General features: G+C 39.8%; 1 protein-coding gene across 2 annotated transcripts in view; it reads left to right on the forward strand.

Annotated features, from left to right (window-relative positions):
- itgb2 (integrin, beta 2) overlaps nucleotides 1-16,489 on the forward strand; it is a 37,779-nt gene that overhangs the window by 13,992 nt on the left and 7,298 nt on the right. For both annotated transcript variants that reach the window (XM_047371432.1, XM_047371433.1), the window contains exons 7-11: nucleotides 1,729-1,887; nucleotides 2,088-2,183; nucleotides 2,278-2,367; nucleotides 2,483-2,620; nucleotides 15,623-15,813. In XM_047371432.1, coding sequence (XP_047227388.1) covers nucleotides 1,729-1,887; nucleotides 2,088-2,183; nucleotides 2,278-2,367; nucleotides 2,483-2,620; nucleotides 15,623-15,813 — 674 coding nt within the window. The remainder of the gene's footprint in view (nucleotides 1-1,728; nucleotides 1,888-2,087; nucleotides 2,184-2,277; nucleotides 2,368-2,482; nucleotides 2,621-15,622; nucleotides 15,814-16,489) is intronic.

Here is a 16,489-nt window from a genome sequence, read left to right on the forward strand (position 1 = left end):
TAAAATTGATTCTATTAAAAATAAAATCTTTGACATACTCCCAAAGATGATTACTTCATCCTCAGCAAGTGAGACAACATACTCCTCACATATAAAGCCCTTAATGATTTAGCTCCATCATCCATCAGAGATCTGATTGGTCCATATGTTCCTAACAGAGCACTTTGTTCTCAGACTGCAGGTTTACTGGTGGTTCCTGGAGTCTCTAGAAGTAGAATGGGAGGCAGGTCCTTTAGTTATTGAGCTCCTCCCCTGTGGAACCAGCTCCCAGTTTTAGTCTGTGAGGCAGACACCCTGTCTACTTTTAAGGCTAGGCTTAAAACTTTCCTTTTTGATAAAGCTTATAGTTAGAGTGGCTTAGGTTATCAGGGAGGGAGCCTTCCTCCCTCCCTGTTGGATGGAGTAAGGGGGAGTCGGGTTTAGCCTAAACCGGCTCAGTTATGGTTGAGGTGCAAACACACCCTCCATTTCTGCTACCTGTATGACCCCTTCTCTTTTCCAATGGTTATAATCAGTCTGACTGAGAGAGGTATCCCAATCGTTGTGGTTTTTAGTATAACAATAACCATCAGTGGTCTCTAGATGGACAAACTGTGTACTTTTAAGGCTAGGCTTAAAACTTTCCTTTTTAGTAAAGCTTATAGTTAGAGTGGCTTAGGTTATCCTGAGCTATCTCTGTAGTTATGCTGCTATAGGCTTAGGCTGCTGGAGGACCTAATGACCACTTTCACCCTCTTCGCTACATTCTCACACTACTCTCCAATTTTGCATTATTTGCTGTTATTTCAGCTTTTAACTTTATGTTCTCTCTTTTTTCTTCCTAGAAGCTACACCTGGCCTGACTCTGTGTCTACCTGTGACACCTTTCTGGAGGGGGGCATCGTCCAAGCTTCTGCTACCAACAACTTAATGCTCACCTTCTACTGATGATCCACATGGCCCTGTCTTTTAGTGTTTAACCCTTTCTCTCTCCAAGACATGGCTACTGACTGAGCTTGTACTGTAACTAATTCTATGTGCTCTCTTTCAGACTCTAATCTTGAAAACTGGCTCAGAGTTTATCTGTTCTTTCTTTCTAGGTGAAATGACTAAAGGAGCTACATCCATTAACATTTACTTTTCCTTCCCATAGAAAGTACTCCTGGATCAGTGCTTCTTTGTTCTCTTTGTGTCTCTGCTCTGTTCTCTCAAACCTCCAGTCGGTCGTGGCAGAGGGCCGCTCACACTGAGCCTGGTTCTGCTGGAGGTTTCTTCCTGTTAAAAGGGAGTTTTTCCTCTCCACTGTCGCTACATGCATGCTCAGTGTGAGGGATTGCTGCAAAGTCAATGCCAGTGACTGTCCACTGTCTCTACATGCTCATACAGGAGGAGTGAATGCTGCAAGTCACTGACTGGATGCAATCTGCTGGGTTTCCTTAGATAGAAAAACGTTTTACCCAATTTTAATAAATAACTTAATCTGACTGAACTGTTCAATGGTTAGGATTAATTGGAATGCATAAACCTGACTTTTGTGAAGTGCCTTGAGACGACATGTGTTGTGAATTGGCGCTATAGAAATAAACTGAATTGAATTGAATTGGTTCACTAACTGATGGCATCATTAGTTGCATTCAGTTTTATTGAATGTGTACTATGGACTGTAGTTTTAAAATTTCCAATAAAGATGGATGTTTATGTTTGTGAGGAAATCTGACCTTTTACACCTTTCGGACACACACTTCACAGGATAAAATAGGCTGGAGGAACAGCAGCACTCGGTTAATTGTGCTGGCCACGGATGATGGATTCCACATGGCTGGGGATGGAAAACTGGCTGGAATTCTAGAACCCAATGATGAACTCTGCCACATGGAAAACAACCTTTATGTCAAAAGTAGTGAGTTGGTATGTATAGATTTGTGTTTCTTTTACTGGCAACAATTTGAGACAGAGCTTGACAAGTGAGTTTAAACATTTTATTAAGAGAAGCCTGACATAATCCAAGTGTTTGTAACTGGGTTAATGACAAAAATCAAATAGTAAAATACCTGCTTTTGAAATTTTTTCTTACAATCTTAAAAGATTGCTCCATGTATTCTGTGCAGGACTACCCATCTGTTGGACAATTAGCTTTGCAGCTGGAACAAAACAATATTCAGCCAATATTTGCAGTAACAGAAAACATGAAGGACGTTTACATGGTAAACATAAACATTTCATTTAATGCTACTAGCTTTAATAATATCGGAAAAATGTAAAAGGAATCTAAAATCAGTTAATTTCATGCTTTTGTAGGAACTCACCAAAATGATTCCAAAGTCAGAGGTGGGAGTTTTGTCATCAGATTCCAAAAATGTTGTTCAGCTGATTGAAGGGGCGTACAATGTAAGTCTGCTGTTTATTATCTTGTACTGTTCTGTTGAATGTGCTCATTTCAAAAAGAGATTGTATGTTGGATTTGTACACATTTTCCAAAATGCTAATTAGTATATTGTTACAGAAATTATCATCTAAAGTGACAGTGACTCATGACATTCTTCCTGACAACGTAAGAGTTGAGTACATGCCAGTGTGTGCTCATCCAAAACAAGAGGGCCCCAATAAAGGGGTCTGTGATGAAGTGCAAGTGGGACATGAGGTAAGTGTTTTGAGTTTATTTTTTAATCCATCCCTTATTCTGTCGTAATCAAGTAAAAATTATGCTTTTCAGATCTTTGAATTAGGTAAATGGCATGTCAGATATAATAACACTTGGTAAATCTAATAAAATTTATGCCAGTAGCCTACTTTGCTACAAAAAATCACATGAGTGTATTAGGAGTCATCATGTTGCTCTATGTTGGATGGGTGCAAAAAATTGTTATCACTCATGTAAAAACCTTGGGTTGCAAGGCACCTGCACTATGCCTTCCTCCCTGTGTGTGTGAGATCATTGTTATCTCTGTGTGAACCAGCCTCCTTTCCGTCTCACACACACACACCCTGTCTGAACTGTCTGTTGAATTGTGTATATAAATAAAGAGGTAGGGTGTCAAAACTTTGTAGTTTCACTGCAAAGTGGGCTACCCTTGTCACAAGTAACTCTGACTGTATCGTTCTTACCTCTGAGTTGACTAAATAATACCTAACATTTATGTCCCTCCTTTTATCACAAGTAAAAACATTTAATATAAAAACGAGTAAGAAAAATACTCTGTATGAGCGAAAACCCACGGACGGTAAACAGATTATATTTTGTGGGAAATACTCATACGGCCCCGCCGCCCTCGGCGACCATGAAAAGTTAAATGTTGATTAATACTTGAAATCATAAAAATAAAAGAATAATACTTGAAATCATTAAAATAAAAGAATAATACTTGAAATAAAAGAATAATACTTGAAATCATAAAAATAAAAGAATAATACTTGAAATCATAAAAATAAAAGAATAATACTTGAAATCATAAAAATAAAAGAATAATACTTGAAATCATAAAAACAAAAGAATAATACTTGAAATAAAAATAAAAGAATAATACTTGAAATCATAAAAACAAAAGAATAATACTTAATTAATGAAAACAGTGAAACATAATAAAGGAATTTAAAAATCTGCCCTGTTTATGTCATCATTGTACTTTTTCTCATTTCACTTAAGCAACAACTTCTTTCGATTTTCTGCTGTAAGGTCATTTTATGAAATACAATGTATGAGTACATTCAGGCTTTTGATGTGATTTATTTACAACATGTCATCATAATCGTCCCCTTCATTTTCGTGCATTTCTACCTGGTTCAGTGTTGCATATGCCACCATGACTGACTGAGTTACTATTCTTTGTACCATGCATTTGCAACATGGGATAATACATATTGACAGGAGACACAGAAGGCCCATGCATGCTATTACTGCAACTAAGAGAACCTTAAACAGATTTATCCATCCCCCTGTGAGCATCCAATCTAACCAAGAAGAGGTAGGATCTGGGAGGTCATGTGTCATGACATTTTGCAGATTCTGTAGGTTGTTTAATGCTCCCGTTATGTTTGCAGAGTGTATATTATCTGGGATATATGTGCAACAGGTGTTATTCAATAGAACACAAACGCCCCCGTTGATGCTGTTAGAATATCCAAAGCCATGCGGTTCTGAATTATCATGGCTCGCATAGCGCTCATTTCTGTGTTTTGACCCTCTTCTACTATTATGGAGTTATTTAGAAACAATCCAAATCGATAACTTAAAGTTTCCACGCGCAGCATTAATTTGCCCACACCTAACCAGGGTAAGAGAGATAATAATGTTTTATCATCTTTAGACCAAAGTTTAAATTCATCTGGGACATTTGTTCCCCAAATGGGGTCATGTGGTTTAACATCTATCTCCCTTTTTGATCTCCTATGTGGTATAACTATAGTCTGCTTACTAAGTACCACAGTGTGATCTGATGTAAAAACTGGGGCACATACACCATACCAGCTGGGTGGAAGTACATAAGCGTTATTATCACATAACCATGCCACCCCTTCTATCCAGTATGTGCCGTTTCCGGGATTATTCCTGTAAGTGTAGAAGTAGTTACATTTTGTAGTATTCCCTACAAAATGAGTATGATTCCCTGTAATATTTTGTCTTATTCAGTGTCGATGGTTTCCGGGGTCTGTTACATATGCTTTGAATGGTTCTGATTTCCCTGTAATGTTGAGAGGTTGCCATTGTTTTCTGTCGCAAGTGCAGTTTTCTGGGTCACAGCTATAATTTAATCTCTGGTCACTGCGCAGTGTATAATTCACAACGATCTGATTTTTATCTGTCCACATTCCAGAAGTGTTAAATATGAAAGATTGGTTTGGCATAAGAAAGAACTGTTTATCTGTGTATCCTATCAGGCCCATTGATATGGCGCAACTTGTCTCGGTGAGGTTCATAGCTTTGACATATATGGTGGGGCCTTGGGAATGCACGGGCATTATAGAACACACAAAACAATCAGTTTTATTTTGAGTTTTGGCTGTGTCATACACATAACGATACCAGTAATTTTGCAGAAATGGGTGTGTGTCATGTCCTTCCGTCAGTGGTCTGAGATGGGTCCCGTCTGATGTCCATCTCTTCTGGTTCGGTATCCCCTCCTGTGGATCCTGCTTTAGATAGAGAAAGAGTCCTGCTACCAGAATTAAGCTCAGGCTTATCAGTCCTGTCCACATGTTACAGAGAGCCATTTTATAATTGGGCGCAGATCAGCTGTTTTCTTCACCGGTTTGAGACGCTGGGCCATATGGGTCCTCCAACCCCTTTGAATCCGGACTTCCTTCTGCTTACCCCGTCGGTTGGTTTGGCTCCTGTAACGGCAAAACTGGCTTACAGTGGCTTTTATGGATCCAGGAAGGCCTCTCTGCTATTTTCAGAGCTGTGGGCGTTGTCAGGAGTACTTGAAACGGCCCTTTCCAGCAGGGGGTGCTCCAATCCTTCCTGTGGAGTGTCTTAATCAGGACCAGGTCTCCAGGCCTCAGGTCGTTCTGTGGAATAGGAGCAGAGATTATCGGCAGACCACTGGACATTTGTGCTTCTTTTGTCTGCAACATTTTGTTCATCCACTCAGCTAATGAAGTTTCCTGCTGTGCTTTCTCTATTTCATTCATATCAGAAGGCAGAGGAAACGGTCTGCCATGTACTATTTCAAATGGAGTGAGCCCAGATTGATTTGGAGTTATTCTCATCCATAGTTTGACCAGAGACAGACAGTCTGGCCACGGTCTGCCTGTCTCCTCAACTGTTTTTCTCAGTCTGTTTTTTATTGTCCCATTTGTTCGTTCAACCAGCCCAGCAGATTGTGGGTGGTAAGAACAATGATTTTTTAACTGAAACCCTAATGCTTTAGAGCACAGTTCTATTACATTATTTACAAAATGAGTCCCATTATCTGATCTTATGATTTTTGGGATACCATATGTAGGGAAGAAATGTGTCACTAAACTTTTTGCCACCGTGAGCGCATCACAGTGTTTCGCAGGATACATCTCAACCCACTTTGAAAATGCATCTATAACCACTAAACAATATTTCTTTCCCCCTGACCATGATAACTCTATGAAATCCATGTGTATCGTGTGAAAGGGATGGATTGCTGCTGGGAACTGGCCTCTTTTGGGTCTCATGTTCCCCTGTGGATTATGTTTGCAGCAGATAATACATGATCTACAAAAATTCTTTGCATAGTCAGAAAAATTTAAAGCATAGAATTGATGTTTCACCAGATGTGACATATTTCTCTGTGACACGTGGCATTTACCATGAGTCACCACCGCCGCCGTTTTATATAGATTTTTTGGTAAAACGGGTTTGTTTTCTATGTGGTATATATCATCTTTTTTCTCAGCTCTTCTTTTCAGCCAGGCCTTTATTTCAGTACTGGTTGCTGTCTGTTGCGCATCTTTCAGTACTGACATGTCTATAAATAGCAGGTCAGTCATTTTTAGTGTTAGGGGTTCTGTTGCAGCTTTCTTTGCAGTTATGTCAGCAAAAGTATTCCCCTTTGTTTCCATGCTAGAATCTGTTTGGTGAGCCTTACATTTACAGAGTGCTATTTTACCAGGTAGCTGTATTGCTGATAATAATCTTTTCAAAAGATTAAAATGTGTTAACTCTGTTCCTGATGATGTTTTAAAACCTCTATTCTGCCAGATTTTAGCATGGTGGTGTACTGATCCAAAAACGTATTGGCTGTCTGTGTATATAGTAAGTATCTGTCCCTCATGTAGTTCACATGCTCTCACTACAGCATACAACTCTGCAGTCTGGGCTGAGCATGTTTTGGGCAAGGATTTAGCTTCTATTATGCTGTCAATGGTTGTCACTGCGTAACCAACTCTATTTTTCCCATATTCATCTTTTGATGCTGACCCATCTACAAACACAGTTTGTGAGTTAGGCAGTGGCGTTTGGGAAATGTCCTGTCTGGGTTTGGTGTCCTCTTCTACTTTTGCTTTACATGAATGTGGCTGTCCGTCCTCTGCCGTAGGTATTAAGGTACTTGGATTTAACGGGCCACGTCTTTGCAAGGTAATATTTGGTTGTGAGAGTAGTAGAGAAGTTAATGCAATATGTCTTGCATGTGTCAAAAAAGGAAGTGAGGTCTGTAGTAAAACAAGTGAAACAGAATGGGGAACTTTTAACGTCAGCGGGTGGCATAGAACTATTTCAGCTGTTTGCTTCACTGCTTCAGCGGCAGCTGAGCATGCTTGCAAACACGCAGGAAAACCCCCGGCCACCGCGTCAAGTTTCTTTGAGTAAAAGGCTAGGGGTCTATCTTTAGACCCAAAGGGTTGTGTCAGTACAGCTTTCATATAGCCCTGACATGAGTCCACGCACAGCGTGAATGGTTGGCTGTAGTCTGGTAAGGCTAATGTAACTGTGGTTTGCAGTAAGTTCTTTAAGTTAATAAATGCTTTTTCCCCCTCTTCTGTCCAAATAATTTTGTCCCTTAATGTCATGTTTGTTCCATAAATCATAGATTGTAATGGTTGCACTATGGCTGCATAGTCGGGCAGCCACTCTCTGCAGAAATTACAAAGTCTTAAAAAGGACATCATTTGCTGCTTTGTTATTGGTTTTGGGGCTTCATGTATGGCTGTTTTTCTGCTATTCAGCAGGGAGCGTCCATTCTGTGACAGTGTGTGCCCTAAATAAACTACTTCATTTTTACAAAACTGCAGCTTATCTCTTGACGCCTTGTGGCCTGTTTGGTGTAGGTGCTTTAACACAGTAATTGTGGCCTCTTCACAGTGTTTTTCTGTGTCTGATGCTACTAAAATGTCATCCACATATAGCAGAACTTGACTGTGTTCTGGTATTATGCAGGTGCTCATTGAGTACCTTAATGCTTGTGTATATACATGTGGGCTTTCACTGAAACCTTGTGGAAGCCTAGTATAGGTGTATTTCTTTCCTTTAAACTGAAAACCAAACAAATGCTGTGATTCTTCATGCAGTGGTACTGTGAAGAAAGCATTACTAAGATCTATTACTGAGAAATACTTTTTATCTGGGGTCAGTGAATGCAGCAATGTGTGCAGATTTGAAACATCTGGAGCTGCATGCTGTACAATATCATTTATTTGTCGGAGATCTTGAACCATTCTCCACTTTCCTGTGCTGGCTTTCTGCACTGGAAAAATAGGTGTGTTACACGTAGCTTCAGGGGCTTCTCTTAATATTCCTGATTTTAGCATGTCCTGTATTACTGGCTTAATACCTTCCTCGGCTTCTGGCTTTAAGGGGTATTGACGGACTAATGGCCTTTTTTCAGATATTAGTTTAACCTTGTATGGTGGGAACCCCTTTATTAGTCCTACATCAGTTGATGATTGGGACCACAGTTCAGGTGGGACAGCTTTCAAGGCAGAGTGTTTTAGATTTTGTTTTTCTTCAGCCAGACACTGTAGCTTTCAGTCAGCTTCATCCATATGCGTTTTTGGATGTACTTTGATCACCCACCCTAGAGTGAGTCTCCAGATCCCTATATTATGATCTATTTTCCAGTCAGAGTTTGTTTATGCCTCATATCTCCCTCTCTCAGCTCTTTGTAGAAAATGTTCTGAATTCTTCCATTGACCCCCTACAGGTTTAGTCAGTGATAGATGAGGGGTGTGGTCTTTAAACAGTTGTAGTTGTTTTTCCGACAGTAGGACTGAGGCAGAGGATTTCCCTGTTTTGGGGTCAACATACAGATGCTGTATGGTAACGGTTTGATTATTCTCTCTATGAAAAACAGTGTCATATTGATAATCTGGCCCTGCAGTGTTTTTGTATCTCATAGTCACATGGAGTTCACTGTCTGGCATGTACTGAGTTTGTTGAAAAATTTGTTTTTCTCTTGTTTTTCTTAGCAGCTCTCTAGCTGTTGGAGATGGTCCTAGATCTAGAGACCAGTAATAGTGTGGTTGTGAGGACCCGTGTACGACTAGGGCTCCCTCCTCAACAATAGCTTTCATGCCTGTTTCTGTAGACACGATGTTTATGTGTAACTTCTGCATAATGTCTCTCCCTAGCAGATTTACTGGACATTTCTGACTAATTAGAACGGGAGCCTGGCATGTGGATCCTGTTTCAGGCTCTTTTATGATCACCGGTGTGCTTAGATAATGGACCTCTGATGTACCGGCTGCAGATCTAACATGTACTGCAGTGTTAGAATATTTTACTCCAGGTGGGGGTTCAGTTAATACTGTCCTACATGCCCCCGTGTCACACAAGCAGTTGTACACTTTTTCATTTATTATTATGTTCTTGTAGAATAAATCTTGTGATTTGCTTAACGCTATCAGTTCTAAGGCTGCTTGTATGTCAACTTCCTCCATATCAGAGTTATCTTCTTCCCCTGCAGAGGGCTGAGGCGGTAATTGTCAATTTTGGTTGGAGTTGGGGTTGTATACCGGTTTCTCCTGACAATCTCTTGCAAAATGTCCTTGCTTGTTGCAAAGCCAACAGTTCTCATCTCTTGCTCTGGAGCTTTGTAAGTTTACTTTGCATCCTCTTGCGTAATGCCCTGTTTTGCCACACCTCCGACACACAATGCTTTGTGTGTTTTTGAATTCTCCCCCTCCTCTGCTCCCACCGCCTCTAAATCTTCCCCTCCCCCTTGATGAGTGTGCTGACACTTGTTGCAATGTTATTAAACCATCTTGCATTGTGAATGTGTCTGTTTTCCTGTGTTGGTGCGTTTTGTGTGCATGTTCTGCATATTCCAACGCCTGGGTGACAGTGCCTGTATTCTGGTGTACCCAATGTTTATCTATGTACCGTCTGAGCTCAGGTTTTAATCCTTGCAAAAACGCTCTCTTCAGCTGCTGTTGATATGCCCCGCCTTCTACCTCATTGTATGGTATAGCAGAGTTTGCTCTGAAAACACGTCTCATTCTATCCAAAAAATCTTGTGGGTCTTCCTCATCTTTCTGTTTACATTGTGAGATTTTGCCGTAATCTGCTGTCTGTGTGTATTCTGTTCTGATTCGATCATAAAGGATGCGTAAGGCATCTCTTAAATCAGCTGAATTGTGCGCCATTGAATTTCCCTGGGCATCATTTCCAGTGAAATCTCCGGCTACTCTACACCAGCGATGGCCAAAGAGCTGAGAAAGACACTGGTGCATTTCTCTGCCATTAAGATGGAAACTTCCTCTGAGTTCTGTGATAGCTGCTAAAAATTCCGGTACACCTTCCTGTATGTTTGGGATACCTTTTAAAGCAGCAGTTCTGTCTTCCTGCGTCCATGGCCTATATACTAGAATGGTTGGCGGCTGTGGATTATCAGCGTTACCTATGTTTGGATTGGCCACTTCTACAAGAAGAAATGTGTCTTCCTCTATTATTATTATTTTTTTTTCAGATGGATGAAATTTCTGTTCGTGAGCCTTTGAGGCTTCATTTGGGTATAAGCCGGGGTCAGTAGTGGTTTTTTTTTTACTCCTAGTTTGTACGCCTGTGCTCCCCCAGAAATTAGGAGACCAGGACCTCTGTTCTTCTGTTTTAAGAGGGTTGCTTGATTTATCTGGCTTTTGGTCGGGGGTTTGAGGAGGTGCTGCGGCTGCGCCTTCTTCCTCCTCCTCACGCTGTACCACTGCCTGTGTAGCAGGCGGCTGCGCTCCTGGAGGCTGCCGCTTTTGCTGTCTGAAAGCAGCTGTAGTCTCCTCCTCTTGCCGCACCATAACTGCGTCTGTTAACTTTTCTTTTCGCTTCTCCCTCTTATCCTGCCTCTGTATGTCTCTCAGCTTGCTCTGTTCCAACCATTTTTCTGACAGTTTATATTCAACCTTCAATTGTCCTGTCTTTTGTCTCTTTTTAGTTTTCATTATTTCAAATTTTAGATCCCCTTGTAATTTTAAGACAGCCTTTGTTTCTAATTTGCCCAAAAACCCATGTTTTTTATTCCACCTAGGGCAGATCATGCCTGCTCCTTCCACATAATTCTCCATAAATTTTACATCTCCCTCCAAAGTATTTTTCTGTTTACTTTGTTTTTTCCCCATTATGTTTTATGTTAGTTTAATTGTAGTATGAATGTCCCAGATAAAAGGTCACTGGCATGAGACTTTAAGGAGAGGACATTAACACGGCCTTCTACTGCGACTAATTCGCAGCAGTGTTAATTTTCTGGAATGAAATCCGACCTGAATCTCCAAAGTCACCAGTACGTAGTTTTAATCTCGGCAAAAGAAAACACAGGACTAGCAGAATCCTGCTGATTCTATTAAAATGCTTAGTCCTCCATACACATACAACACAGTCACACAGTTAGTTTCAGGTACCTTGTAATTTTTTCTAAGTTAACTTGGTGTTATTTTATGAGCTCAATTTACTCCGTTCTTTTTACTTTTATAGCGCTTATGCTATTCCCTCGCAGAGGAATAACCCTTAGTCGTTTTATTTGGCCCCCTTCTTGGCGGGGCCCTACCTTAATTTGTCACTATTCCTTTCACGGTGGAATAAAACCATTCGAATGCAGCGTCCTTACCGGCGACACACTACCAACAACCTTTAAGTACTTTTCTTCTTTTATTTATATAGCGCTTACTCTATTCCCTCACAGGGGAATAATCCTCAGTCATTTTCTTTAATCTCCTTCACGGCGGAATTGTACCAAATTTGTCACTATTCCTTTCACGGTGGAATAAAACCATCCCAATGCAGCGTCCTTACCAGCGACACACTACCAACAACCTTTAAGTACTTTTCTTCTTTTATTTATATAGCGCTTACTCTATTCCCTCACAGGGGAATAATCCTCAGTCATTTTCTTTAATCTCCTTCACGGCGGAATTGTACCAAATTTGTCACTATTCCTTTCATGGTGGAATAAAACCATCCGAATGCAGCGTCCTTACCGGCGACGCACTACCAACGACTGTTAAGTACTTTTCCTATGAACTGTATTTTAAAACTGTCTCACCTCGGAGTTGACTTCTTGGTGACTCTCTGGACCCTGTGAGAGTCACCCCGCGCAGAGGAAGGCGATAACCCACTGGCCAGGTGTGAATTCACACACACCGGGACTTTCAGCCACTCCGGCTAAAGGAGGCTGTGCAGCGGTGCTTCGCTCGACGTCAGGATTCCCCCACGGATCCCAGAGTCACTGTTAAAGCAAAGAGAAATAAGGTTGTTGAATTAATCCAGCTTCGAAGGACCAATAAATGTTAGGTATTATTTAGTCAACTCAGAGGTAAGAACGATACAGTCGGAGTTACTTGTGACAAGGGTAGCCCACTTTTCAGTGAAACTACAAAGTTTTAACACCCTATCTCTTTATTTATATACACAGTTCAACAGACAGTTCAGACAGGGTGTATGTGTGTGAGACAGAAAGGAGGCTGGTTCACACAGAGATAACAATGATCTCACACACACAGGGAGGAAGGCATAGTGCAGGTGCCTTGCAACACAAGGTTTTTACATGAGTGATAACAAGTTTTTGCACCCATCCAACACTCTATCTAATAATGTCATCATGAACAAGGCAAACATAATCTGTTCAAAGCTCTTCTCTATTTTCTTTCCCATTTTATCAAGCCCAACAATATTCACATCAAATATGATCCCATGGTACTTTACAGAACAAAACAATCCAATTTATATTCAGAAATCCATAATCAGTTTAATCTAATCATATAGATGGTTTCAAGATTCAGCAAAATTTAAGTTTGTTTAAAATGAAGTTTGGGATTAATAAAGTATTTTTGAATTAAATACACTTCAATTCGATCCTAGTTATAAAGTAATGCTGTCAAATTCAATTTATTGTCCCAATCTAGCCGACTGCATGAGGGAAGGACTCCATAACCTATCCCATGTTAAACCCGGCGGTAAAAACAATCATTTATACTAAATATAGAAATGATGTTGCAAAATCACAAAACCTTTGTTTATGTAGTGTAATGTGTGGAGGGGTTGTATTTTTTCATTACCATCTACAAAAGCTGTGTTTATTTGGTGGCTGGTTTATTTTTATCCAAATATTCCAAAGTGTTGTGTTGGCGTGTTTTGTGGGAACACTAAAAGATGTGAGTTTACATGAACCAAGCAGTATCTGTCACATCTACTGATGCCACCGCTCCCTTTTTGTGTCCATTCTGGCTTTAGCTCAGAGATGTTTCACAATTTCATGTTACACAGATATACATGCTGCAAGTACACTTACTGTTGTTGCAAACAGTCATCCTGTGATCCCTATTACGTAGAACGGGATAAAATGGTAGTGTTAGATATGAAATGGTCATATACACAAAGCTGGGCTGTAGCCCTTAAGCTGCACCTGGCTAATTTCCAAGGGTTGTAAACTGGTTTGGGATTGTTCCTCAGCATATAAGGCAGGGTTGCATCATAGGACGCATGTGAAGCAGTTAAATATTTCTCTGCTTTTTGGTTGTAAATCAAAACAACATTTTCTAATAAATAGGATAATGATTAAAACTCTTTTGCAGTTAATTGCCTACTGCGAAAAATCAGAAACCAAGAACTTACAAACAAAGATTTGTTAGAATACAATGCCAATTTTTTTCTCTTCAGATTTGTTCTCAGTGAAAGTTTCTCTCATCTGAACAATGCTGAAGTTGGCATCAGGATCATAGGTTGTGTAAAGGCCTATTTTAGCTTTTAATAAATCATCTCAAAACAATTCAATACAGTTTATTTATATAGCACCAATTCACAACACATGTCGTCTCAAGGCACTTCACAAAGGGTTTGGAATGGTGTGGGTTGTTGGGGAAGTTAGATTAAACTACTGAGTGTTAGAGTTTGGCTATTTTAGAACGGGCTATGTGTAGGGGTACAAAATAAAATAATACAATGATAAAGTTTGTCCATCTAGAGACCACTGATGGTCATTGTTATACTAAAAACCACAAGGATTGGGATACATCCCTCTGTCAGACTGATTATAACCATTGAAAAAGAGAAGGGGTCGTACAGGTAGCAGAAATGGAGGGTGTGTTTGCACCTCAACCATAACTGAGCCGGTTTAGGCTAAACCCGACTTCCCCTTACTCCATCCAACAGGCAGGGTGGAAGGCTCCCTCCCTGATAAACTAAGCCACTCTAACTATAAGCTTTATCAAAAAGGAAAGTTTTAAGCCTAGCCTTAAAAGTAGACAGGGTGTCTGCCTCACAGACTAAAACTGGGAGCTGGTTCCACAGGAGAGGAGCCTGATAACTAAAGGATCTGCCTCCCATTCTACTTCTAGAGACTCTAGGAACCACCAGTAAACCTGCAGTCTGAGAACAAAGTGCTCTGTTAGGAACATATGGACCAATCAGATGTCTGATGTATGATAGAATTTTAAATTCTATTCTGGATTTAACAGGGAGCCAATGAAGGGAAGCTAAAATAGGAGAAATATGATCTCTCTTTTTAATTTTCATCAGAACTCTTGCTGCATCATTTTGAATCAGCTGAAGGCTTTTAACTGCATTTTTTGGAAATCCACAAATGTTTTTTTTTTTTTTTTAAAGACTCCGGTCCAAAGACAACAACTTCTGTCTTGTCTGAATTTAGAAGCAAAAAATGTAAAGTCATCCAAGTTTTTATGTCTTTAAGACATGCTTGTAGTCTATCTAACTGGTTGGGCTAATAATTTGTCAATCTGTCAAACCTTTTATATACGTGAATGTCTGTCATAATCTTTAAACTTGTTTTTGTTTTTAAACAGAAAACAAGTTTTACAAGTCATAAAACGCATTTTAAAGAAGCAACGTTTAGTTTGGATAGGTTTCCAATTATTCTTACCTCTCCCTTCCTCCCTGCCTGTTGGTTGGAATAAGGGGGAGTCAGGTTTAGCCTAAATCGGCTCAGTTATGGTTGAGGTGCAAACACACCCTCCATTTCTGCTACCTGTATGACCCCTTCTCTTTTCCAATGGTTATAATCAGTCTGACAGAGAGAGGTATCCCAATCCTTGTGGTTTTTAGTATAACAATGACCATCAGTGGTCTCTAGATGGACAAACTTTATCATTGTATTATTTTACTTTGTACCCCTACACGTTCTAAAATGGCCAAACTCTAACACTCAGTAGTTTAATCTAACTTCCCCAACTACCCACACCATTCCAAACCCTTTCTGAAGTGCTTTGAAATGACATGTGCTGTGAATTGGTGCTATATAAATAAACTGTATTGAATTAAATAATCTTACTTTTCAGTTCCATTTTGACCAGTATACAAAAACAGACACAGGTAAATGTTTCCAGGCTATAAATCTATGATGCATGATCTTCCCGACTGGCCTCTCTCTGCTGAAATGGAATTCTGACAAAAGTTCTTTTAATCATGCTATTTTGTACGAATGATCACAAAGTTGATTTAATGTTTGAAATTAAGAAATAATTAAAACAACTTTACTCGTAGCCCCCTGACTGCTGGAGCAGGATTAGGTGGAGATTGATTGGATAGATTAAACATTTAACAGTTTCTTGAATATTATATTTTATTAGGATAAATTTTAAAATTCTTTTAAAGACACATTGATATTTGAATTGGAGGTGTTTTATGGGAAAAAGTGGCTTAGTTAGAGGTTCGTAGCTCTGTTGGATCTGCAGTAAAGTTTAACCAGGTTTGTGGTTTTAATATTTTTGAAGATATCTGATCCCTTTGCTCTCTTTACAGATATCTTTCGAGATTACTGTGACAGTAGACAAATGTATGGAGGAAAGGTCCTTCACTATCAGCCCACTGGGAATTAAAGACAAACTGACAGTAACAATTTCTACCAACTGTGAGTGCCAATGTCATGACTCTGTTGGCAGCTATCACTCACACTGTAATAATAGAGGGAGCGTCAAATGTGGCATTTGCAGGTAATTTTTTAAATCTAAATTGTTTAAATCAAAAATCAACATTTTATAACCATGCATTGATGCTGCAAAATCTTTTTCAGTTTTTAGTAACATATGTGTGTGTTGGGTTCCTTCAGTATTGCCACAGGAGATCTGTAGAGAGAGATCCAGATGGTAAGATGTAGTTAAAGGCCAAAACTGAAAATATAACTCAGCAATAAGGAGTTTCACCTTCCAGCCTATAGAAAGCCACCCAATAATATGAGCAATCTGTGACAGCTTTGGCCTTTAATGGCTATCCCAAAGAGGTTTACTTGGATGACTTGTCAAACTTAAGTAAATCTCACTGGTCTCTCATGGATACTGAAGAATTGTTTCAAGAGGTAAGTATGTTGAACAAGCAGAGCACAAGACTCTGCCTTGATGTCTTTCAGGTAGAGGTCCTGGAGTTGGAGGCAACTAAATGACCATGAGTATTTGTGCAGTTATTACGACAATGCAAATCCAGCAGATTCAGTTTAAAAAGACTAGGCACTAGAGGCCTTTATTTTTCAATTTTTCTGACAATAGGCAGACGGGTAATAGGGGAAGACATTCGGCAAAGGTCTCCGGGATGGCCACATCATTGACTAAAGCCTCTTGTACATGGGTCGCGTGCTTAAACCCCTACACCTTCAGCCAAGATTTTTAAATGTAT

Source organism: Girardinichthys multiradiatus, chromosome 7, assembly GCF_021462225.1.
Source record: "Girardinichthys multiradiatus isolate DD_20200921_A chromosome 7, DD_fGirMul_XY1, whole genome shotgun sequence".
In the NCBI taxonomy this organism is placed as follows: Eukaryota; Metazoa; Chordata; class Actinopteri; order Cyprinodontiformes; family Goodeidae; genus Girardinichthys; species Girardinichthys multiradiatus.